At 41.3% G+C, this 20,470-nt stretch overlaps 1 protein-coding gene across 1 annotated transcript; it reads right to left on the bottom strand.

Moving 5' to 3' along the window:
• Positions 1–5,135: 5,135 nt before the first annotated feature.
• LOC112557543 (low-density lipoprotein receptor-related protein 2-like) lies at positions 5,136–19,443 on the bottom strand. Its single transcript, XM_025227482.1, has 3 exons — positions 19,330–19,443; positions 17,726–18,443; positions 5,136–5,239 (listed from the first exon to the last, which is right to left on the bottom strand). The coding sequence occupies exons 1-3, from the start codon at positions 19,441–19,443 to the stop codon at positions 5,136–5,138; spliced, it is 936 nt and encodes a 311-aa protein (XP_025083267.1).
• Between the last annotated feature and the right edge of the window lie 1,027 nt (positions 19,444–20,470).

Below are 20,470 nucleotides of genomic sequence, written 5' to 3'. Positions count from 1 at the left end.
CTTATTTAAACTGACTGAGCTGCCCAGATTCAATAATAAAATAGTAAAGGTTTTCCGCATAAAACTTATAATGAATACCAAGAAAAGAAAACTTATTAACAGCAAATCCGATTTGAAATGTTTCTAATGTATTTTGATTCAAAGTTGATATATCTGTAAAGAAAAAAAATGTAAAAAAAAATAGAAAACAATTTCTAAAGCAGATTATGTTTCTTCACACAAACACTATTCTGTTTCTGAGTTTTTATATCTAGAAAGTGACATAAAATACTTTTTAATTTTCTCTTCTCTGGCTTTGCGCCTCCGCTCCTTCATGACGTTGTATGTGTACAGGAAGGGGTTGAGAGCAGAGTTGAGGGGAACAATGAAGATGACGAGAGCGACGATGACCTCACTAGAGACTGGCGTGGCGCGGGCCGCTAGAAGTCCCAGCAAGGCCACGGGGAACTTGCAGCAAAAGTCAGACACAACCACTGTCATCAGTCGACGGGCGATGGTCAGGTCCTTGGTCTTCTTGGATGTGTCGGAGTTTTGAATACTGTTGACTCTTACAGACCAAAAGATAAAAACCTGACCTATAGTAATAAGCAAGAAGATGGAACCGTTTAGGATAATCATGACACCAAAAGCGTAGTCCTTTCCAGAAAAGTAGTTCCTGATAATAGGAATCGGAATACAGAGACCGTTCTGACTGTAAAAGTTCCAGTCAGATGTTGATGGCAGCAAAGGAATCACTGCAATAAGAACACCTACACTCCATACTATACCGGAAGCTATCCACGCAGAACGTTTACAAAAGTGAAGGACACTAAACGGAAACGCGATGACAAGAAATCGGTCTAATGTGACGAGAAGGATAATGAAAGCTGACACTTCACTAGACAGTAGACAGAGAAAGCCGGCCAGCTTACACACAAAACTATTTCTCCATATTAAGTCGTTCCACAAGTAGTTTCCCAGGTACACACGGTCAGCTATTCCTATGATGGCCAGGTACACACCCATCACAAAGTCAGCTATACTTAAATTTGTGACAAAGACATCAAACCCAAGGTTTCTTGTTTTCTTACTGATAAACACACGGTAAATAAAACTTCCCGCGTTGCCCATCAGAGCTAAAGACGCGAATAACGAGAGGAAGACACGGTATGTGTCTGAGCGCAGGAGAGCATCACAGGACGAGATCTCGTCAGAGGGCGCTTCACACTTTTTCAGATTAAACCGTTGGGGAAGGGAGGCTGGACAACAGACCTTGTAGTTGTCAGTATAGAGGGACTCTAACTTACTTAAGAATGTAAATGTTTGTGGTGGGAAATAGTTCACAGTAGACCCCTTGAAATCTAGACTTCGTAGTTCAGTCAGGTTTGTGAACACCTCGCCAGCAATGGTTTCAACGCCGCAGTCAGAGAGATTGAGTTTCCGTAGGTTAGGAAATGTTGCAGAAATCATAACATCGAGTATTGAAAACTTAACTCCGGAAACATCAAGGTCTATTACCTGACCCAATTCAGGGTGATAATGTTTGTCAGTTGGGTGTAAGGATGTAAGAGGATTACCTGCAAGACGTAAGGATCTCAGATTATGTAGTTTTTCGAATATACTAGAACGGAATGAGGTAATATAGTTGTCACGAAGTTCAAGTATTTGAAGATTAACAAAGTACATTTCGCCGAGAACACTAATGCTACAATTATTAAAGCTGAGGTAAACAATCATGGTGTTATTGACAACATCTCTGGGGGTCATCCCCGAGCCACTTGCGTCAAGAAACCTCAGTTCCAAGTAACTGGATGCTGCAAACCTTGCCGTGCAGGTGAAGGCCAGTCCGTGACACACACACGTGTCAGGACAAGAAAGGTCACACAGAAGCTCGTCGTCTCCCTCAGGACACTGTGACCAACCGTCACACACGTGATCAGGGTGCAGGCAGACGTGTGACGAGCGGCAGCGGTAGTAGCCTGGACAGGTGTAGGTGTCACACGCCGTCTCGTCCTGTTTACCAGGACAGTCAAAGACACCATTACAGCGAACATAGACGGGCAGACAGTAAATGTCTAGTCCTGGACACTGGAAATGGGTTTCTGGACACAGAGGTTGGTTTGTCCTCGTTAATTGCTTTACTGTGTTTAGGAAACCATGCGAGTCAATGTCTATAATAGCAGGGGGGAGAAAACTTTCTTTGCGGATAGATAAATACTTATTATTAATGCATTTGTTTTCGTCTGAGCCATCTGGGCAGTGCCAGAAACCATCACATAGGAATTGATCTGGAATGCACTGTAAAGAACAGAGTAAACGTGCAAGAATCAGTTGAAGCGTTTATCAAAAGACGATAAGCATGTAATAAAATTAGAGTAGGTTTAATATAAAGTATTTGCAAATGGAACTTAAAGATTCAAAAATAAGGATCAGACACAGACCAAAAATTTGTCTTTTACAAAGTTTGACGAGAAAGAAAAAAGGATACTTACTATACTGACATCTATATCTAGCTAGAGACATGTCCCATTCAAAATTACTTGAGAAAAAGAAGCAACCGTCATGTCCACACTCAACTGTTTACCTGCTTGTTGGTGCACCCAAAAACTTCTTTGTTTAAAGGACATGAAGAAAAGGTGCAGAAATTCTCGTCACTTTCATCGGAGCAGTCAAGACGATGATCGCACACAAGGGAGTAGGGCACACGTTGAATCTCGTTGATACATGAGAACGAAGGCGGAAGTGACGTCAGAGGAGTACTACATGTCTTAGCGTTGTCATACTTGTCCGCCCAGCACTCACTCTTGACATCACAAGCGAGGAAAGTGTGTGTGTAGTGGAGTGACGGACACTGCAAGACGTCCACTGACCAGTTGGCTGTGAGTGACACCGGCATCTGTGGTAAAGTGTCGTCGCCACTAACGACAAACTTGCAGACGAACCACGACCAGTAGTTACCATTGCAGTTTCCTGTAGATGTGCCTAAGTGATCGCCTGAGTGGATAAGAACTGCCAAGCACTCATATTTTTCTAACATGCGTGTTATTGGTAGCAGATAATTCGCTATTCCATCCACTCCTGTCAACACATGTCTGTACCTAACAGAAGAGGAAAGAGAAGAATGTGATTAAATTTGTCTTCCAGTCATTCGCGCACTTTCTATTCAACCATGAAAACTAAGCGAAGCCGTAAAAGCTAATGTTCTGTATGATATTTATTTTGTTTTTATAATAAGATGGGTACTTTATACTAGAGGCACAGTTTTATTAGATTTATTGATCAGTAACTGTACAAAGGTCACTTAACGGACGTATAGAAAGTCAAAAGATTAATAATGTTATTTATTGATAAAGGGATTTTTTTAAAGCAGACGTTAATTTTCTCGTACAGTCAAAAGAGATTTGATCTTCTGTTGATTGTATTTAGACAAGATAGCGTGGTTGCCATCTTACAGATAATGTAACTATAAAGAAAATGAGTCTGCTTGACAAGTAAGCATTCCGCACTCTTTGTGATAGTCGTCATGACATTTTCTGCATTTACTTCTAAGGCTGAATGTGCTTTGACTTGTTAGGGTACCCGTGCTTGTGTGTGTGTGTGTGTGTGATCATTGTGCGCACACGGATATGTTAACTAAGTTTTGCTGTTTGATAAAAGAAGCCTTACATCGTTTTTCAGTCTAAGGCAGATTATCGCTAAGTCCGTGATGAATAGCAAGTAGAAAAATCTTCGTTCTATATCCTCGTGACAAGGATATAGAGCGGTTTTCTTCGTTACTGTCAGTAATAAAGGTCTATTTGTAGCAGAAAGTAAAACCAATAAAAAATTACTAATTCTTATTTAATTGAACTATGAAAAAGCTTGTGTAATCAGTAAATAACAAGATTAATTAAATAAAACGAACGGCTTAAGCAGTTTGGGGTTTTTTGTGTGCTGTATTCCATACAATTTAAAAAAGTAAGATCAATTTGTTTGATGCCCTTCAAGGACAAGGTTTGTTTTACGAAGAATCACTTATTCAAGATAAGCCTTCACGAAACAGAGTTTATTTAAACAAATTCTAGCATTATTAAAGTAAATAGATAGAGAAATTTTAAAGCTACAGTAGCTTACATGTATGGTAATGACGAGGAAGCAGGCTTTAGCCCGTAAAGCAAATAATCAGAGTCCGTAAAATACCGCAGCAGAAGAACTCGAGTTGCCTCCCATTCTGCCAGTGTGTTCGCTGTCATCAGCACCATACCTCGAGACTCACAGGTTTCCAAAGCTGTCTCCCACGATACTTTCTGGTCTGTCTTAACAAGCTGAAGACATGTGCCATTAGCTGACTGGAAGCCTGGACCACACACGTGACTGGTGTAAGGACAGTCCACTTCGTCCTCGCCGCCCACGCAGTCGGACACCAGGTTACACGGGAAGTGCAGGCGGAAGTCGGGCCAGTGCGGCACAGAGCAGTTCCACCTGCCGTCCATCAGTTGTTGGGGAAGAGCGGAGAGGGCGTGAAAAGAGAATGAAAGTCGAAATCCTGTCTCTGGATATGTCAGAGACTTGAAGTGAATGTACAGCTTGCTAACATTGTAGAGAGAAATAGGAGGGTGGCTGTCACATATCGTAAAGATCACATTTGTATTCAGAGGTTCTTCACTGTAAAGAGAGAGTTTATGTTGGTTGCATCCTTCTGACGAAAATATATCTACCTTTTGAAAACTAACCATTACTTTATGGTGACTGGGGATAAGAATCTTAGTCCAGCTGTTCATGCGTGGATGCAGAATTGTCCCGTTCCAGTTGGGTGTTTGAACATAGCCTGTAATCAGTTAAACACATGTACCGATATACACACACACCAGACAACCATTGAATGTGTGTGAAACACTCTGTTTTACTTAAGGTTTTTTGCAACTATTCTGGAGTATTGTGTATACGTTGTTACAATATTCCTGTGTGTTCTCGTGAATGCAGATAATGACCACCGGGAGCCGGGTACGTGGGTGACATTTCAGTCTTTTCTCTGACTACCCGCATTATTTCAACCCTGCAGGAGAAACATAAGATTCAACTTTCTCCTCATCTCACATTGGTGACTTCTTCTTCTTTTGCTGGCTTGCGAGGTCCAGAGGTGCAACGGTGTCTGTCATTAATACAGTGAACTGAGCTCAGATCTCATCTTTGGCTCGCTGCTGTTTCTCTTCATGTGGAATCTGTTCTCGCAATGCCCGCAAGCCTTTTTCTCGATTGCTTAGATGTGATATTTTACGTCCTGTCATCACAGATATTGTAAATGTTAGCTTTTCAACAGGCTCCCCTCTTTGTTTAAAGCTGCCCCGGAGTCTGATTCCGGATAAACATCCACACAATACCAGTCATTTTTCAAATCCCCTTATTGTACGTTTAATGCTCCTTCCCTCCTCATCTTACCCGGAGAATCACGAGGCTTTAAATTGTTGATACGCGAGTCTTCTCTGCGTTTTCTTTATTAGTCTTTTATTGGTCATCAAAAGAGTTGTTAAGTTTACCGTCCCGCGTATAATAAGTCCACGTCCACTAAAATATTATTACGAGCGTGATTATAGCGAATACAGATCACACGTTTTTGCAATGATATTATTATTATTGGTATTATTATTATTTCAAAAACAACAGTTTAGGATTCCACGATAAATCCGCTGGAATTAAAGGGGCGCTAAAGATGCATCAGCTCTTGCTGGTGTCCTCCTTTCTCTCCAGTGGCTTTCAAGTTTCTGTTTCCATCCTTAAACATTTACACACACACACGCCGGACTTCCATTTACAAAGACTCACACAGTCTGTCTGTCCCCTTTAAGCGAAAGTCAAGGAAAAGCACACCTTACGTGACGAGTGACAAGCTTTATACCTGCCTACAGGTGTCAGAGGGGTTGGTGGGATGAGAACAAAGACTTTTTGTCTCTCCCTGTAGTGCTGGTAAGTCCCACCAGCCAGATGTTACAGTCCTTGCATGTTTTCTCTCTGTCTAACCGACAGACGTAACCATGGAGACGTCCCACTGTGTCACACACCAGTGACAGCTCCTCTAGGCTGCTGTTTGTGTTTCACTCGCTCCTGTCGTCCACCCCGCCTACTGCTTCCTTACAGTTGAAAGCCGGCTGTTCTCTTTAGGACACGTGGACAGTTTTAGTCTGGACCTTTAATTGTTAGCGATCTTCTTGTCTACATGACTTTCGTCTGCCACATAACCACACGAACTGGGAAGCGCTTAACTTGTTGTCTTTCGTGATTATTTTTTAGATACAATTAAACGGCGATCCGTGATTGACCTGTATGTGTGTGATGCCGGCTGCTCAGTGTTTAGTTTATTATTTGCATATATGCTACCATATTTAGTGTACTAATTCGGAAATGTCATTACTTATTTGTTTAAAACTATAGCACAGTATTTTACTTATTTACTTACTCGAGAAACACAAAAAATGTTTTACGTACCATAGTTGTGTGTCGTGTAGTTGATTTCCAGCTGAGGCCTGAGTTGAGTGTGAACAGCGGATATATTGATATATAATAAAATTGGCATTTTTTTAATACTTAAAAAGTCTATCACAACCTCGATTTTATTGCTGAAGGAGAAGACATCTTCAGAATCCCTACATTCCTCCACGAGTGACACGTCATCTTCTCCACGGTCATATACAGAGAGCCTGAGATCATAACACGATGTGTTTGTAGATATTTGAATATGAGCCACGTGGTCACTAGGTAGAGTTACTTTTATTTTACAAGTTCCTATTGGCGTGAAATGGGAAAAGTTCATTTTTATTTGCATGTTAGTTGCTCTGAATTCGTCTTCTGATGTTTTAATCAAACAATCTACAATGTAATCTAGAGAAATATTAACGGAAGAATAAGTGTCATTTGCTAAAGACATGTTTACACTTGTATTGTTATTTTCTTTTATGTACACATCCTCCCTAGTGACGATATCTGACAGTGAAGACGGTGTAAGTCTCCTGTCTAACTGTTCAGTGTCAGACGTGACGTCAGGTGTAGACACTGTCACGTGACTAGTAGAAACATCGCGTCTGACGAGAGACAGAGAAGATAACAAGTATTCATTATCAAACCAACGCGAGTGGTTCTCTGTGTCCGAAGTGTTTGCTAATGTCCCTGAGTTAGAAGAAACAAATGTTTGAGTGGACAGTGTGTGAAGCACTAACCCTAAGAGAAGCAGCGTTGTGCCGGCGCCTGTCAGTTGAGAACTAGAAACACTCGTCAGTGCAACAAATCTTTCAACAGTGGAAAACATTTCTGTGACTGAGTGGCGCCGTGTGGGCTGCTGGTCTGTGAAGCTGATTTAAATACACTTACCTACTGCCACGCCTACAGGAAACCCTTTGTTCCACAATAGCATTCTGTAATTTTTTTTTCTTGCTTTTTGCTACCTAGAAAAGTCTGTTTTAAAATTTTTTTTATCACAAATGTTTCTGTTAAAAAAATTTGAGATTTGCAATTTAGAAAACAAAGCACATAGTGGACAGCTGAGGTGAAGAAGGAGCATGTACACACAGGAGGGAGAGACACAGACACACGGATGTTAAAATTACATTTATTTCATCGCACAGCAGGCGATCATTTACTGAAATCTCAAATTCTTTTAAAAGTAGAGTGAACACACACACACAGAGTCCAAGAGAGAGAGACAGGTAAAGAGAAACAAGAACGTATTATCGTACAAACACGAAAACAGAGAACATTATTTTTAAAACAATTTTAAAGGAAATATAAAGTTTTATTTTGTCAAAGCTTTTATGAGTATTTCACAATGTGTGTGTCGTGCAATTATCAGGAGGCGCATGAACAGCGTGCAGCGTGTGACCGTTATTCACACAGAGCGATACACAAGCACCTGTACACACAGTGGGGCGTGCACCTACAGATCTGTGCTGCCGTCAACACACATTCATTGTGCACACACTGAGACACACTCGTATATTCAAAAGCTCAAAATTATGCGCAAATCAACATGTGTGCTCACACTCACACAGATTACAATATTATTTTACAAAATATATTTTTGGAATGATGCACGAACGGTATATCTGTGTCTGCTACTGGTTTTGAGCTGAATGAATGAGCATTGTCTCACTCTCTCACACACACAGTCATGCCATGGACAGGAGCCATCATCGTCTGCCGTGGGTCCGTCCTTGTTCTATGGTTCAGTGTGTAATGCTGCTGGCTGGAATGTCTGTGTGTTTGTTGCTTTGTACAAATCAGAAGCAGACTTAGTAGCACGCGGGGCCGTGAGCCGTGAAGGTAGGAGATATATGTATATACCGTACCAACTCTTCAACTCGTCTTTTTCAGTGCTGACTGTTGTGATAATCATCAGAGCATGTCACAACTTTCTCAGTTAATGGTATCATTAGTCTTAAAGCACGTCCATCTCAGCATTTCTGACTTTTGTACCTATTGTTTTAAAGGAAAGCCTCGGTCAAGCCAGCTAGCGTTTCTCTCGCAAGGTCGAAGACAAAATTTGTCACCTTGGTAACCACGTATGGGAGTCCACGCATGCGTACAACAGGTCAGTGCAAAAACCGTGTGCGAAAAAATAGTCTCCTCCCCCAAATAAGAAACGTGAAGCCAATAGACAGATCTTTGTGATCTGTTATGAGAAAGAACATGTGTAGGACCCACTGTTTGCTGTTATGTGTTGTCCTCATTCAGTGTGTATCTGACATTAGCCGCATATCCCTCCGGTCTTTCTAGGACCTTTCCTGAGTAGAAGATCCTTTCCTTAATTCCCTTCTAATCTTAATATGACACTAGAAATGTCTTTCAGCTTCCCTCTTCTTTCTCGTGCCAGTCTCTCTTCATATCTTTCCTGACGCGCGATTTACTGAAGTACATACTTGGCCAGGGCTTCGGTTCTCAGACCGGCCATTTCTCCTCCCTTAAATACTCTACCACATCTCTGATGGATATATCACATTGACTCTCACTTCCAGTTGTTTCCCACACTTTCACACAGAGGAGAGATCTGTACATAAACTGGCACTGCCTCTTGGGCGAGCGACCCAACATACTTCAGGACAAAATCAAACGATTCCAGCTAACAAAAACAACAACAAAAACAACAACAACACTTCAAGTATTCCGAGTTATGCCAGGCCCAGTGCCTCTCCACTCGCCTACACTCAGTGCCCCTCCACTCGCCGTCTTGGGAAGTGAAGCACTGGCCCGCAAAAGTTTATTAAAAAGTCTTCCTCCCCACCTTCCCAATTTCAAAACTTGTTAGTCATGCCACAGATGCGGCTCAGCCACCCTCGCTGCGCTGGCTGTTTAGTCTCATGTCACCCGTGACACCACACAAATCTACTATATTTAATTGCCAGCTATCAAAGAAAACATTCATGCTTATTGTTGATATTATATGTTAATATCTTACAACGACGGCATCTCTGTCGCCTGACGACTAATCAACAGTTCCTGGTTCAAGGCTTGCTCGGGCCAGTGTCTGGGAGAAAAAGAAACCGTTAAATGTATATAGAAGTGTGTTGAGCGCTGAGATAATGAAAACAATGAAGATGACCAGAGCTACGATGACCTCACTAGAGACTGGGTGCCGTTAGAGATGAGGCCGTTAATCGTTAGTGTGAGACTGCGTCCCTCGTGTTGTACAAAGGCCAGGGAAGTGAGGTTGCTTGCGAAATGAAAGAACACTAAAACAGAATAGTGTTTGTAAGAAAATATATAATGTCTTCACATGAGAAATTTTATTTGGTGGTAATTACCGGTAGGCAGTGACACACGATATCTTTATTAGCAATAGGGAATAGCGACAGAAACCATAGAAAACTAGCCTTACATTTGTTTTTCATTTTATGGGGAAAAAATAGTCTAAAACTCTTGTTTAAAAAAATTAATGTATTGGAGACGTACGCGGGAAGCAGTCACAGCTTGTCTCGTCCACCGTACAGATACTCGTTACAATTACACACTCTTGTGACCAGTCATGTCTATCAGAAACAACTATCCGCATTCGACACCTGTCTACGATCAGAAAGTAGTAAGGGTTTCTAGTGTCCTACTACTGTAGTCGCCATAGTTTTCATTACTGTCGTGTACTCTGTACGAGATCCTGTAGTGATATAACAAGATGTCCACATATTGCACATCGCTGTCGCATGAAATATGGCAAAATTTAAAATAAAAAAAAGCTTTGGTATTTTTAATAATTGCTTTTTTTTTGTCCAAAATATATATTTTTTAAATTCAGAAATCACTTGTTTAGAAACGTTTCCTACTTTGCCAATGAATGTACCCAGTACAAAGCTCTATCTAGGTCATGACGTGTCAGTTCACTCAGGTAAAGCGGAAACTAGTCGATAAAGAGGTCGTGTCGCTGCGTGAGGGCGCTGTGAATACGAGAAGACATGCGCAATGGTGACCTCTGCAGAACTTCCAGAGATACAGACTTCCACAAAATGGGAAATAAATTGTATTAGCATGTAACGCAAAAATGTCACTGAGGTCAAGAGGTGGGTGACGGTGACCTCATCATAGACATCTATAATCAGTCGCAAAGCAGATGTCTGGAAGGCTTAAAGCGACTGGATATATCTCCGTGCAAACGGGGAACAACGATGAAAGAGGTCTTTGAAAACACCATCGCTTTGTTGTCAGTCACGTAGTGTTTAGCAGGCTTCTATTCTAGTAACAAAGGACAGTTTGTAGCTGGTGTCTCACACCCCGCTGTGGATTAAATTTAAGCATGTCTTACCAAGAAGCTGAATCCCGGCGCATTGTACTATACCTATTGTCGACAAGCAAGGTGCTGGGAGGACCCGGAGGGCTGGTGTGACTTCCAGCGCCTACCTGCAGCCAGTTGCTGTCGCGGCCTGAACTCAGCTCACACGTCCCGTCGTTCTCTTGGAAAGGCACCCCACCCCCTCCTCTGCTTCTGATGTTTAGAGCAAAGACAAAAATAAAAGTTTCCGGCGGAGTTTTTGTGATTGTGCGGCAGCTTGTATCTGAGTATCGATAGCTTCCTGGCATCTCTGTCATCGCAGTTGATACCGCATCCCCTTTGCTGGCTTTTCCAGAAAGTGGAATAAAATATGACGAAGAACTTGCCTAAAAGTCTAGACAAAAGTGTGAAATAAATTAATCGAAATACTACTTTTGAAGGCAACTTCTGTTAATTGTCACATTACCTATTTAAATTTCTATGGTAAATGTGCATGGCAACATTACAGCCCTAGAATCAGTTTTCGATATTCCAATTATGAGAAAAATGAACAAAACATATGCAAGCATATTTAAAGGTTAAGCGTGTCTGCTTGAATAAATAACTTTAACCACTCACAGTTTAAGCGCCTGAACTCAGTTATAAAAGATTTTACCCTTTGTTTAGTAGTTCCAGATTTTCTGGAATTTCTGTCGTTAAAAGAATTGGTAATACTCAAATTCCTTTAGTAATAAAATCAAGTAACAAATGCATTTTGTCCTGGGTTCTTTGTCGTAAACTTTGTGGTCAACGCCATAAAGTTAAAAAATAAGTTCCCACTTGCAAGAATTCAGTTATTGTGCCGCGTGGCTCTTACGAGAGTGTAGTCCAGATTCTGCCAAAGTATTTCACAAATGTTCTGCTCGGTAAGCTCATTGGTAAGTGTGATAAAGACCTTAAGCATACATTCAGATCACTTCCGGTGCAATGAGTCCTGACAACGGGAACGAGACGGCGTGTACGGACGTATGCATAGCTAGTGACGTCAGACGTAGCTATCCTCCAGCTTCACTAATCTGTAACATCGATTACCCACGCTGATGCCGGGTCGCTTAAAGTCGTTATATACATGTTCAATTTCAGATCTGATTTCATGTCAACCTAATTTTGCTTTTCTTGTGTTTAAATAATAATTTTATAGGTTGTACAACTGTCTTGTCGGTTGTATTTGCGTACGCGGGTGAGTGTGACTGTCTGTGTGTACGCGTGCGGACGTGAGAATAGGCGGGTGACGGTGTGAGGGTGAAAGTCGGGTGGAGCAAGCCAGCTGAAGTTAGGCCCTTCCTTCTCCCCGCCTCGTTCGAACAGAGAGAGGAATTGGAAGAGAAAGAAGAAAGAGAAACAGAGAAAAAAGAAAGAGAAACAGGAATGTAAAGAAAAAAAGAGATGTAAGAGAGGGAGCAATAGCAAAAACTGCTGCCAGCTAGCTCAACTCAAAATTAAGAGCAGAAGAGGTAATGGTAACAGTAGCTCCAGCAGTATAAACGATGATAGTGGTTCCATTGATTCTAAAGGTGCGACACCTCACCGCAGTAGGACTAGGTTGGAAAATAGGAATAAGGCTAGCAGTGGGGGCAGCAGTGCTATACAGTGTGATGATCTTCACTGGAAAAACATGAGCTCGGGAACTGTGAAATAATAACAACGTGATGTAACGCATAAAAATAACACATTTATTTAGTATTTAGCATAGAAATAACATGCAGATATATACAATAGAAAGACTCGTGTAGGAAGAGTCCCAGTGCTATCCGTGACAAGTATACTTCCACTATTCTATTGCTATACCTCTTTCTAAATCAAACATTCACTCTCGCACGCGCATCAACGTAGCTCTGGTGTCAAAGCTGTTCTTGAGTTACAATTAAAATAATAATACTGCTCCATAAAATCTGAATTGATATTAGTAGTGAAAAGATGAACTTAATGTAATATGTTCTGCACTCTTTTCTTGCCAAATAAACTGTAGATTATTAACAAATTATGAAATTGATGCCCCATACCCCAAAATTTTGACCCATGCCTGGTGCGGCCTGCATCCGCTGCACCATCCTTGCTACACAACTGTGTCAAGGACTGCAATAAATGTGTACATGTTATATCATGAGCAAGACCAATATTTTCTTGTTTGTAACATTTGAATGCTTTGTTGATTAAAGTGAATAAGGGGATTTCATCCACAAAATGTTTATGACTATTATTGTTTTCTAGTTTGTGCCTTCTATGAAATAATTGGGTAAATAGAAGCTTTTTTTTTATCTTTGACAAGTGGTCCTAAGTGATCTTCTTCCAACCACAGCACAGCTACAGAGTATAAATGTTTACATGAACAGTGATGTGCACTTAAAGATGTAGTTATATTCAAAGTAACTACAAGAGAAACATGAAGTGAAAGATAAAAATCACAAAAAATAATTTTAAACTCTCACCTACAATCTTTACTCTCACCAAAATTTTAAACCACTCCCCCAGGCTCAAAAGGAATTTTGTAGAGAGCTATTTCCCATCTTCCCCCTATAACCCCAGTTTGTACAAGCTGTACAGTTGTCACAAAAATTGCAGTCTAGGACTACCGTCAGCATAATATTCATACTTTCGGTGCATGTATGAAACAGCAAGCAAAGGAAACAGCTCAGAGAAAGTTTAACTAATATTGATAGCACATAGTCCTAGGATCCATTTATTTCATTTAAAAAAACACTTGATTCACTACATGCAGAAGTCTGGCTTCCCTTAAATATGTCCACCACCTAATTAAACCGAAAAAAATACTGTAAATGCATCTAAAATTTCACTGCATGATGCAAACATTAGTATATCAAGCCTTGTTTTTTTAATAATTCAAACTTATGAATAAAAGAATAATGAGATAAATTCACAAGGTTGCTTGATCAGTAATTTATTGAATTGGAGATACCATCATCTTTAACATATGTCACTTCTGTGTTGACAAGAAAGTTCATGACATTTGTGATTTGGCAGCATTGGTGAAGACACTTGATGCATGATCATTTGGAAAAAGGATTTGCAAAAGAAAAAACAGCCCATTATAAGATGCTTTACTCTTTAGCCTTCTCAGTCACCAGCTAGTTCATTCTATATTGTATTTTGTTTGCTACTCTATGCCTACATTTGCAAGTTTACTCACCTTTCAACCCCATGATAAGCTTAGTCTTTCCCAACAATTGCATCGAGGATGTACATCGTCATAGGGTTTTGTGGCAACCCCCCCATTGCCCGTTTTGTTCCTTAACTGCTGATGCTCGCGATCGATGTTCCCGTTTCAAATTGAAAAATTTGCCCCGCACTTCGTCGCTGGGAGGCGCAACACGAATCTGAACATAGGTTCTACATACTTATTTTTCTATTTTTAGAACGTTCTCCAGCATCATCACATTATTGTGAGAACAATTTGCCTTCCGTATTTTTGTAGCTTGATATTGGTTTCTACGTACTCGCCAAGTGTACGCATGCGCAGTGACTGGGATACCCTGAGTGCCTAAAATAGACCGTCGGTTTCGTAACCCAGCTGCTTTCTTGCCCGTGAATGTGCCGCTAGTTTTAACGTCGGTTAGGATTTAACGGTTAGTTCTCTAACCAACGGTCGTTAACTTAAACGTCGGTGTCCATGAATACAAGCCCAGTGGGAGCCCCTAAGGCAGCGGTTCTCAACCTTTTACTTGTGACGCCCCCCTGACGAACAAAGGTAGGTCCGCGCGCCCCCCTTATCCAGTAATGTAAGCTAATTTCACTAATACCGGTATAAGAAACTAAAAAAAATGACCACCTTAGCGCCCCCCTTGTAAGCACGTCGCGCCCCCCCCCCTAGGGGGGCGTGCCTCACAGGTTGAGAACCGCTGCCCTAAGGTGTCGCTCTCTTCCTGTACCAGCCGGCTGGTCGCGCTTGGCTTACTGTAACCACTTAGGACTGTCGCCCACGTGTAACACCTCTGCACTCCTACCTCATATTACACCTCTACACTGGCACATGCACCCCCTGTCTCACATAACATGTCTCTGGCTAGTACAAAATCCACCCTAGACCTTCATTGGGAATATTGTTACATCTCCGTTAAGGTTACCAAAAGACCTCCAACCCCGCAGACACGTGCATGTGCAAGTACACTTCACACAAAGTCGCTACCAAAGATCACTCAGCTGATTCCAACCCGTAAGGTACGTCCGCATACACCAACGTATCGCAATTTAAAAAATAATTAATTAAGCTGAAATCTTTACAATAGTTTATCCAGAAATGTAAATAAACATCAAAAGATTACAAACAGCTAGTTTTCATGATTATTCGTTAATGCTAATCCAGATTTTCTGCCAAATTAACTTAATTACCACACTCGGCACTCTACACTCATTCTGCACTCATTCATCAATTTACACACCAATGTCTCTCGCGAAGATGAGGACCTTTCGACCTTCATTGACGAATGGTACCCATTGATGTCCTGGTCGACCGAGGCCGCCGTTACACGCACATTAAAACCCACAATACAGCGCTTAATGAGATGACAAAACACTTATCAATCAGCCTCGAGATTCCACTGCCGAGACCAGACAACCACAGGTGAGACGAAGCCTTCATCTCTTTGTTGCACATCGGGTGTGCACACACCCGGGTATGTCGCGCTGAAGTAGTCACTATTCTAAACCCAACATCCTGCAGAGGATCTGTCAACCAGTCTGAGTAGCCTCTCTTTCGAAACGTGCTGCGTTGTAAAGTTCGTTAGAAAATAACACGTATTTTTGGCCGTAACTCGTCAACTAGTTAAACTAATCACTGCCTGTCTCGTATATGACAAACACGCGGCCATTCTAGTTCCCTACTGCCAATCCTATCTACCCTTCTTCTCCTTCCTCCCTTCCCCCTTCTTCTCTTCTTCTGTAGCAGGTAATTGTAACAGCTGGTGTAACCTTGACACCATGTATTGGCACTGGTGGGGGAGAGTAGTGAAGTAGACCATAGTCTTCCTTACAAAAAATTATGGCAGCTACTGGAGGTATTTAATGGCCCGTCCTTCTATCTTCTGGTACATGTAGCCCTCGTATGTGAATACAAATATGATCAGAAAACAGTTCAAGGGCTCAAAAATCTGGTCATTGTACAGCTTTTTCTCTATTAAGGGGATGCTACTTTCAATTCCTTTAGTTGTATATTGATGCTCTTTGTCACAGACTTATGGGTAAATAAATCTGTCACATCAAAGAAGACATAAGCGCTACCAGATCCTGTTAGTATTGTGACAGCACAGTGACAAGGTCAGGGTTCTTCACGATAAAGTGTTATCAACAAATATTAGAAGAATGTAAGTCTGGAACTCTACAGTCTAGTAAATGATAAATACATTTTCCTTATGTATCTTTGAGAAGCGCTAGAACTTGTCAACAGCTGCAATGGAGAGATACAGCTTTGAGAATCTCCACCAGACAACACAGAGTTTATGCCAGGTCTTTATATCCTGCAGAAGCTGTAATGTGACATGACAAGTGTGACATGATCTTTTAAACAACAAATCAAATTTCACATGTTAAGTTTCTAATGTATTTTGATACAAAGTAGATATATCTGTAAACAAAAATTTATTCAAAAAATTAGAAAACAATTTCTAAAGCAAAGACATTACGTTTCTTCACACAAACACTATTCCGTTTCAGTGTTTTTACATTTCATAAGCGACATAAAATACTTTTTAATTTTCTCTTCTCTGGCTTTGCGCCTGCGCTCCTTCATGACGTTGTATGTGTACAGGAATGGGTTGAGAGCGGAGTTGAGGGGAACAATGAAGATGACGAGAGCGACGATGACCTCACTAGAGACTGGCGTGCCGCGGGCCGCTAGAAGTCCCAGCAAGGCCACGGGGAACTTGCAGCAAAAGTCAGACACAACCACTGTCATCAGTCGACGAGCGATGGTCAAGTCCTTGGTCTTCTTGGATGTATCGAAGTTTGTCATACTGTTGACTCTTACAGAACAGAAGATAAAAACCTGACCAACAGTAATCAGCAAAAAGAGAAAACCGTTGAGTATAACCATGACACCAAAAGCGTAGTCCTTTCCAGAAAAGTAGTTCCTGATAATTGGAATCGGAATACAGAGACCATTCTGACTGTAGAAGTTCAATTCATAAGTTGATGGAACCAAAGGAATCACTGCAATACTAACACCTACACTCCATACTATACCTGAAGCTATCCACGCAGAACGTTTACAAAAGTGAAAGACACTAAATGGAAACGCGATGACAAGGAGTCGGTCTAATGTGACGAGAAGGATAATGAAAGCTGACACTTCACTAGACAGTAGACAGAGAAAGCCGGCCAGCTTACACACAAAACTATTTCTCCATATTAAGTCGTTCCACAAGTAGTTTCCCAGGTACACACGGTCAGCTATTCCTATGATGGCCAGGTACACACCCATCACAAAGTCAGCTATACTTAAATTAGTGACAAAGACATCAAAACCAAGGTTGCTTGTTTTCTTACTGATAAACACACGGTAAATAAAACTTCCCGCGTTGCCCATCAGAGCTAAAGACGCGAATAACGAGAGGAAGACACGGTATGTGTCTGAGCGCAGGAGAGCATCACAGGACGAGATCTCGTCAGAGGGCGCTTCACACTTTTTCAGATTAAACCGTTGGGGAAGTGAGACTGGACAACAGACCTTGTAGTTGTCAGTATAGAGGGACTCTAACTTACTTAAGAAGGTAAATGTTTGTGGTGGGAAATAGTTCACAGTAGACCCCTTTAAATCTAGACTTCGTAGTTCAGTCAGGTTTGTAAACACCTCGCCAGCAATGGTTTCAACGCCGCAGTCAGAGAGATTGAGTTTTCGTAGGTTAGGAAATGTTGCAGACATCATAACATCCAGTATTGAAAACTTAACTCTGGAAACATCAAGGTCTATTACCTGTCTTAGTACAGGATGAGAAGGAATATCAGTTGGGTATAACGATGCAAGAGGATTACCTGCAAGACGTAAGGATCTCAGATTATGTAGTTTTTCGAATATACTAGAACTGAATGAGGTAATATAGTTGTCACGAAGTTCAAGTATTTGAAGATTAACAAAGTACATTTCGCCGAGAACACTAATGCTACAATTATTAAAGCTGAGATAAACAATCATGGTGTTATTGACAACATCTCTGGGGGTCATCCCCGAGCCACTTGCGTCAAGATACCTCAGTTCCAGGTAACTGGATGCTGCAAACCTTGCCGTGCAGGTGAAGGCCAGTCCGTGACACACACACGTGTCAGGACAAGAAAAGCCACACAGAAGCTCGTCGTCTCCCTCAGGACACTGTGACCAACCGTCACACACGTGATCAGGGTGCAGGCAGACGTGTGACGAGCGGCAGCGGTAGTAGCCGGGACAGGTGTAGGTGTCACACGCCGTCTCGTCCTGTTTACCAGGACAGTCAAAGACACCATTACAGCGAACATAGACGGGCAGACAGTAAATGTCAACTCCTGGACACTGGAAGTGGGTTTCAGGACACAGAGGTTCGCTTGTCGTAATCAGTGGCTTCACTCCTCTCAGCACACCTTCCGAGTCAATGTCTATGATAGCTGGTGGAAAAAAGCCTACATTGAGTGCAGAAATATGATGACAAGGGCATTTGTTTTCGTCTGAGCCATCTGGGCAGTGCCAGAATCCATCGCATCGGAACTGATCTGGAATGCACTTTAAAGAACAGGGCAAGTTTTCGACTATCCATCAACACTCTTGTGAGAAGACGATAATCATGTAACAAAATGAGAGCAGGTCAGTAAGAAATATTAGCAAAACAAACTGAAACTAGCGTATCGAATTCCGGATTTGAAAAAGACCAGAAATTTCTCTTCTAAGAAATATCACGACTAAGAAAGGAAGGATATTTACTATACTTACTACAATATTTTGCTAGAGAAATATCACATTTAAAGTAGTCTACATATAATTTCTGAACGTTTGGAGTGAGTAAACTCACTGGCACTAAAGGTTGCCCTGACAAAGAAAATGTAAGAATAGTTCTAATGTAACTATGGACATCCTAAGTGGGTAATAATCCATGTATATTTGGAATCTTGCTCTTTGCAATTATTTTTGTTTATCTACCTCATTTTATCTATTAGATAAAACACTACATGGTGCAAAGGTGTGAGCAATTAATGAATATATTTGGCTTGACTTACCATGAGACTAGTATTAATAATATTATAGACTCTCAACATCACACTCAACTGTTTACCTGTTTGTTGGTACACTCGAAAACTTTCTTGTACCAAATACACGAAGAAAAGACGCAGAAATTCTCGTCACTGTTATCGCTGCAGTCAGGACGATGATCGCAGAGAACAGAGTACGGCACACGTTGAATCTCGTTGATACACGAGAACAAAGGCGGAAGTGACGTCAGAGGAGTACTACATGTTCTCGAGTTGTTGTACTTGTCCGCCCAGCACTCACTCTTGACATCACAAGCGAGGAAAGTGTGTGTGTAGTGGAGTGACGGACACTGCAAGACGTCCACTGACCAGTTGGCTGTGAGTGACACCGGCATCTGTGGTAAAGTGTCGTCGGGACTAACGGCCAACTTGCAGACGAACCACGACCACCTGTCCTCATTGCAGCTTGCTATTGCGCTGCCTATGTTATCTCCTGAATAAACCTGTACTGCCAGGCACTCCTTTATTTCAAACATGTTATGTACAGGTAGCAGATAGTTTACTATTCCATCCACTCCTATCAACACATGTCTGTACCTAACAGAAGAGGAAAAAGAAGAATGTGATAAATGTGTCTTTCAGGCTGATTGAGTAATTTCTATTCCACTATGAAGACTAAACCAATGGGTAAAACCTAATGTTCTGTATTAAACTCATTTAGTTTTGATAATGGGATGAGTACTTTAGACCAGATGCTGAGCATCAGGAATTATTTTACTTTAAGTTTATTGGAAGTATTCATTAGCAACTGAAAAAAAATGTCACTTAACTGGCAAATATAAATTCGGAGGAATAACAACAGGGCTTATTAATTGAGGGATTTATTTCATGGATTATTGCTTAATTTTCTTGTATAGCCAACAGAGATTTGTTCTTCCGTTGACTGTATTTTGACAAGATGTTGTGGTTGTGGTTTGAGACAAGAAGCCTTACATCGCTTGCCAGTCTACGGCTACCAATTTGCAGATTATCTCTGAGGCCCTGATGCATAGCAAGTTCTTGAAAAATGTTCCCTTCTTGAACCTCGTTTGTTACGGTTTTCTTCGCTAATTGTGTGTTGGTAATTCGTACATCCGTCACATCATCCCCTATGTTTCTCGACTGGTTTCTGTGTCTTTACCACTTGTCTAATGTGTCTTATTTTTCTGGAGCATTTCCTTTCAACTATGACGACTGCGCCATCTTGTCCTGTTTTAGATGTTTGCATCAGTTGTCTTCATTTGAGATTCTGATTCTTTTCTGTAATCGTTGTGACAAGATGTGATGTTGTCCTGTCCCAGCAGGATTCGTTCGCAGTAAAGTTGACAGAAATACCCTGACGACTGCAGTAGTAAGAGTCGATGATGTGAAATACTATCATTTTCCCTCGGGCGACAGGAACATACCCGACAATATCGACATCTCCAGTCCATCGTTGGCTGCAGGCAAAGATAAAATTCAGCAACTGACTCAGAACTGTTTCGCTTTGTGTGCAGTTTATATTTACACTATTCGTCTACATTG

Source organism: Pomacea canaliculata, linkage group LG2, assembly GCF_003073045.1.
Source record: "Pomacea canaliculata isolate SZHN2017 linkage group LG2, ASM307304v1, whole genome shotgun sequence".
Classification (NCBI taxonomy): Eukaryota; Metazoa; Mollusca; class Gastropoda; order Architaenioglossa; family Ampullariidae; genus Pomacea; species Pomacea canaliculata.
The sequence above is the reverse complement of the archived record's forward strand: the minus strand, read 5'-3'. Positions and strand labels throughout refer to the sequence as shown.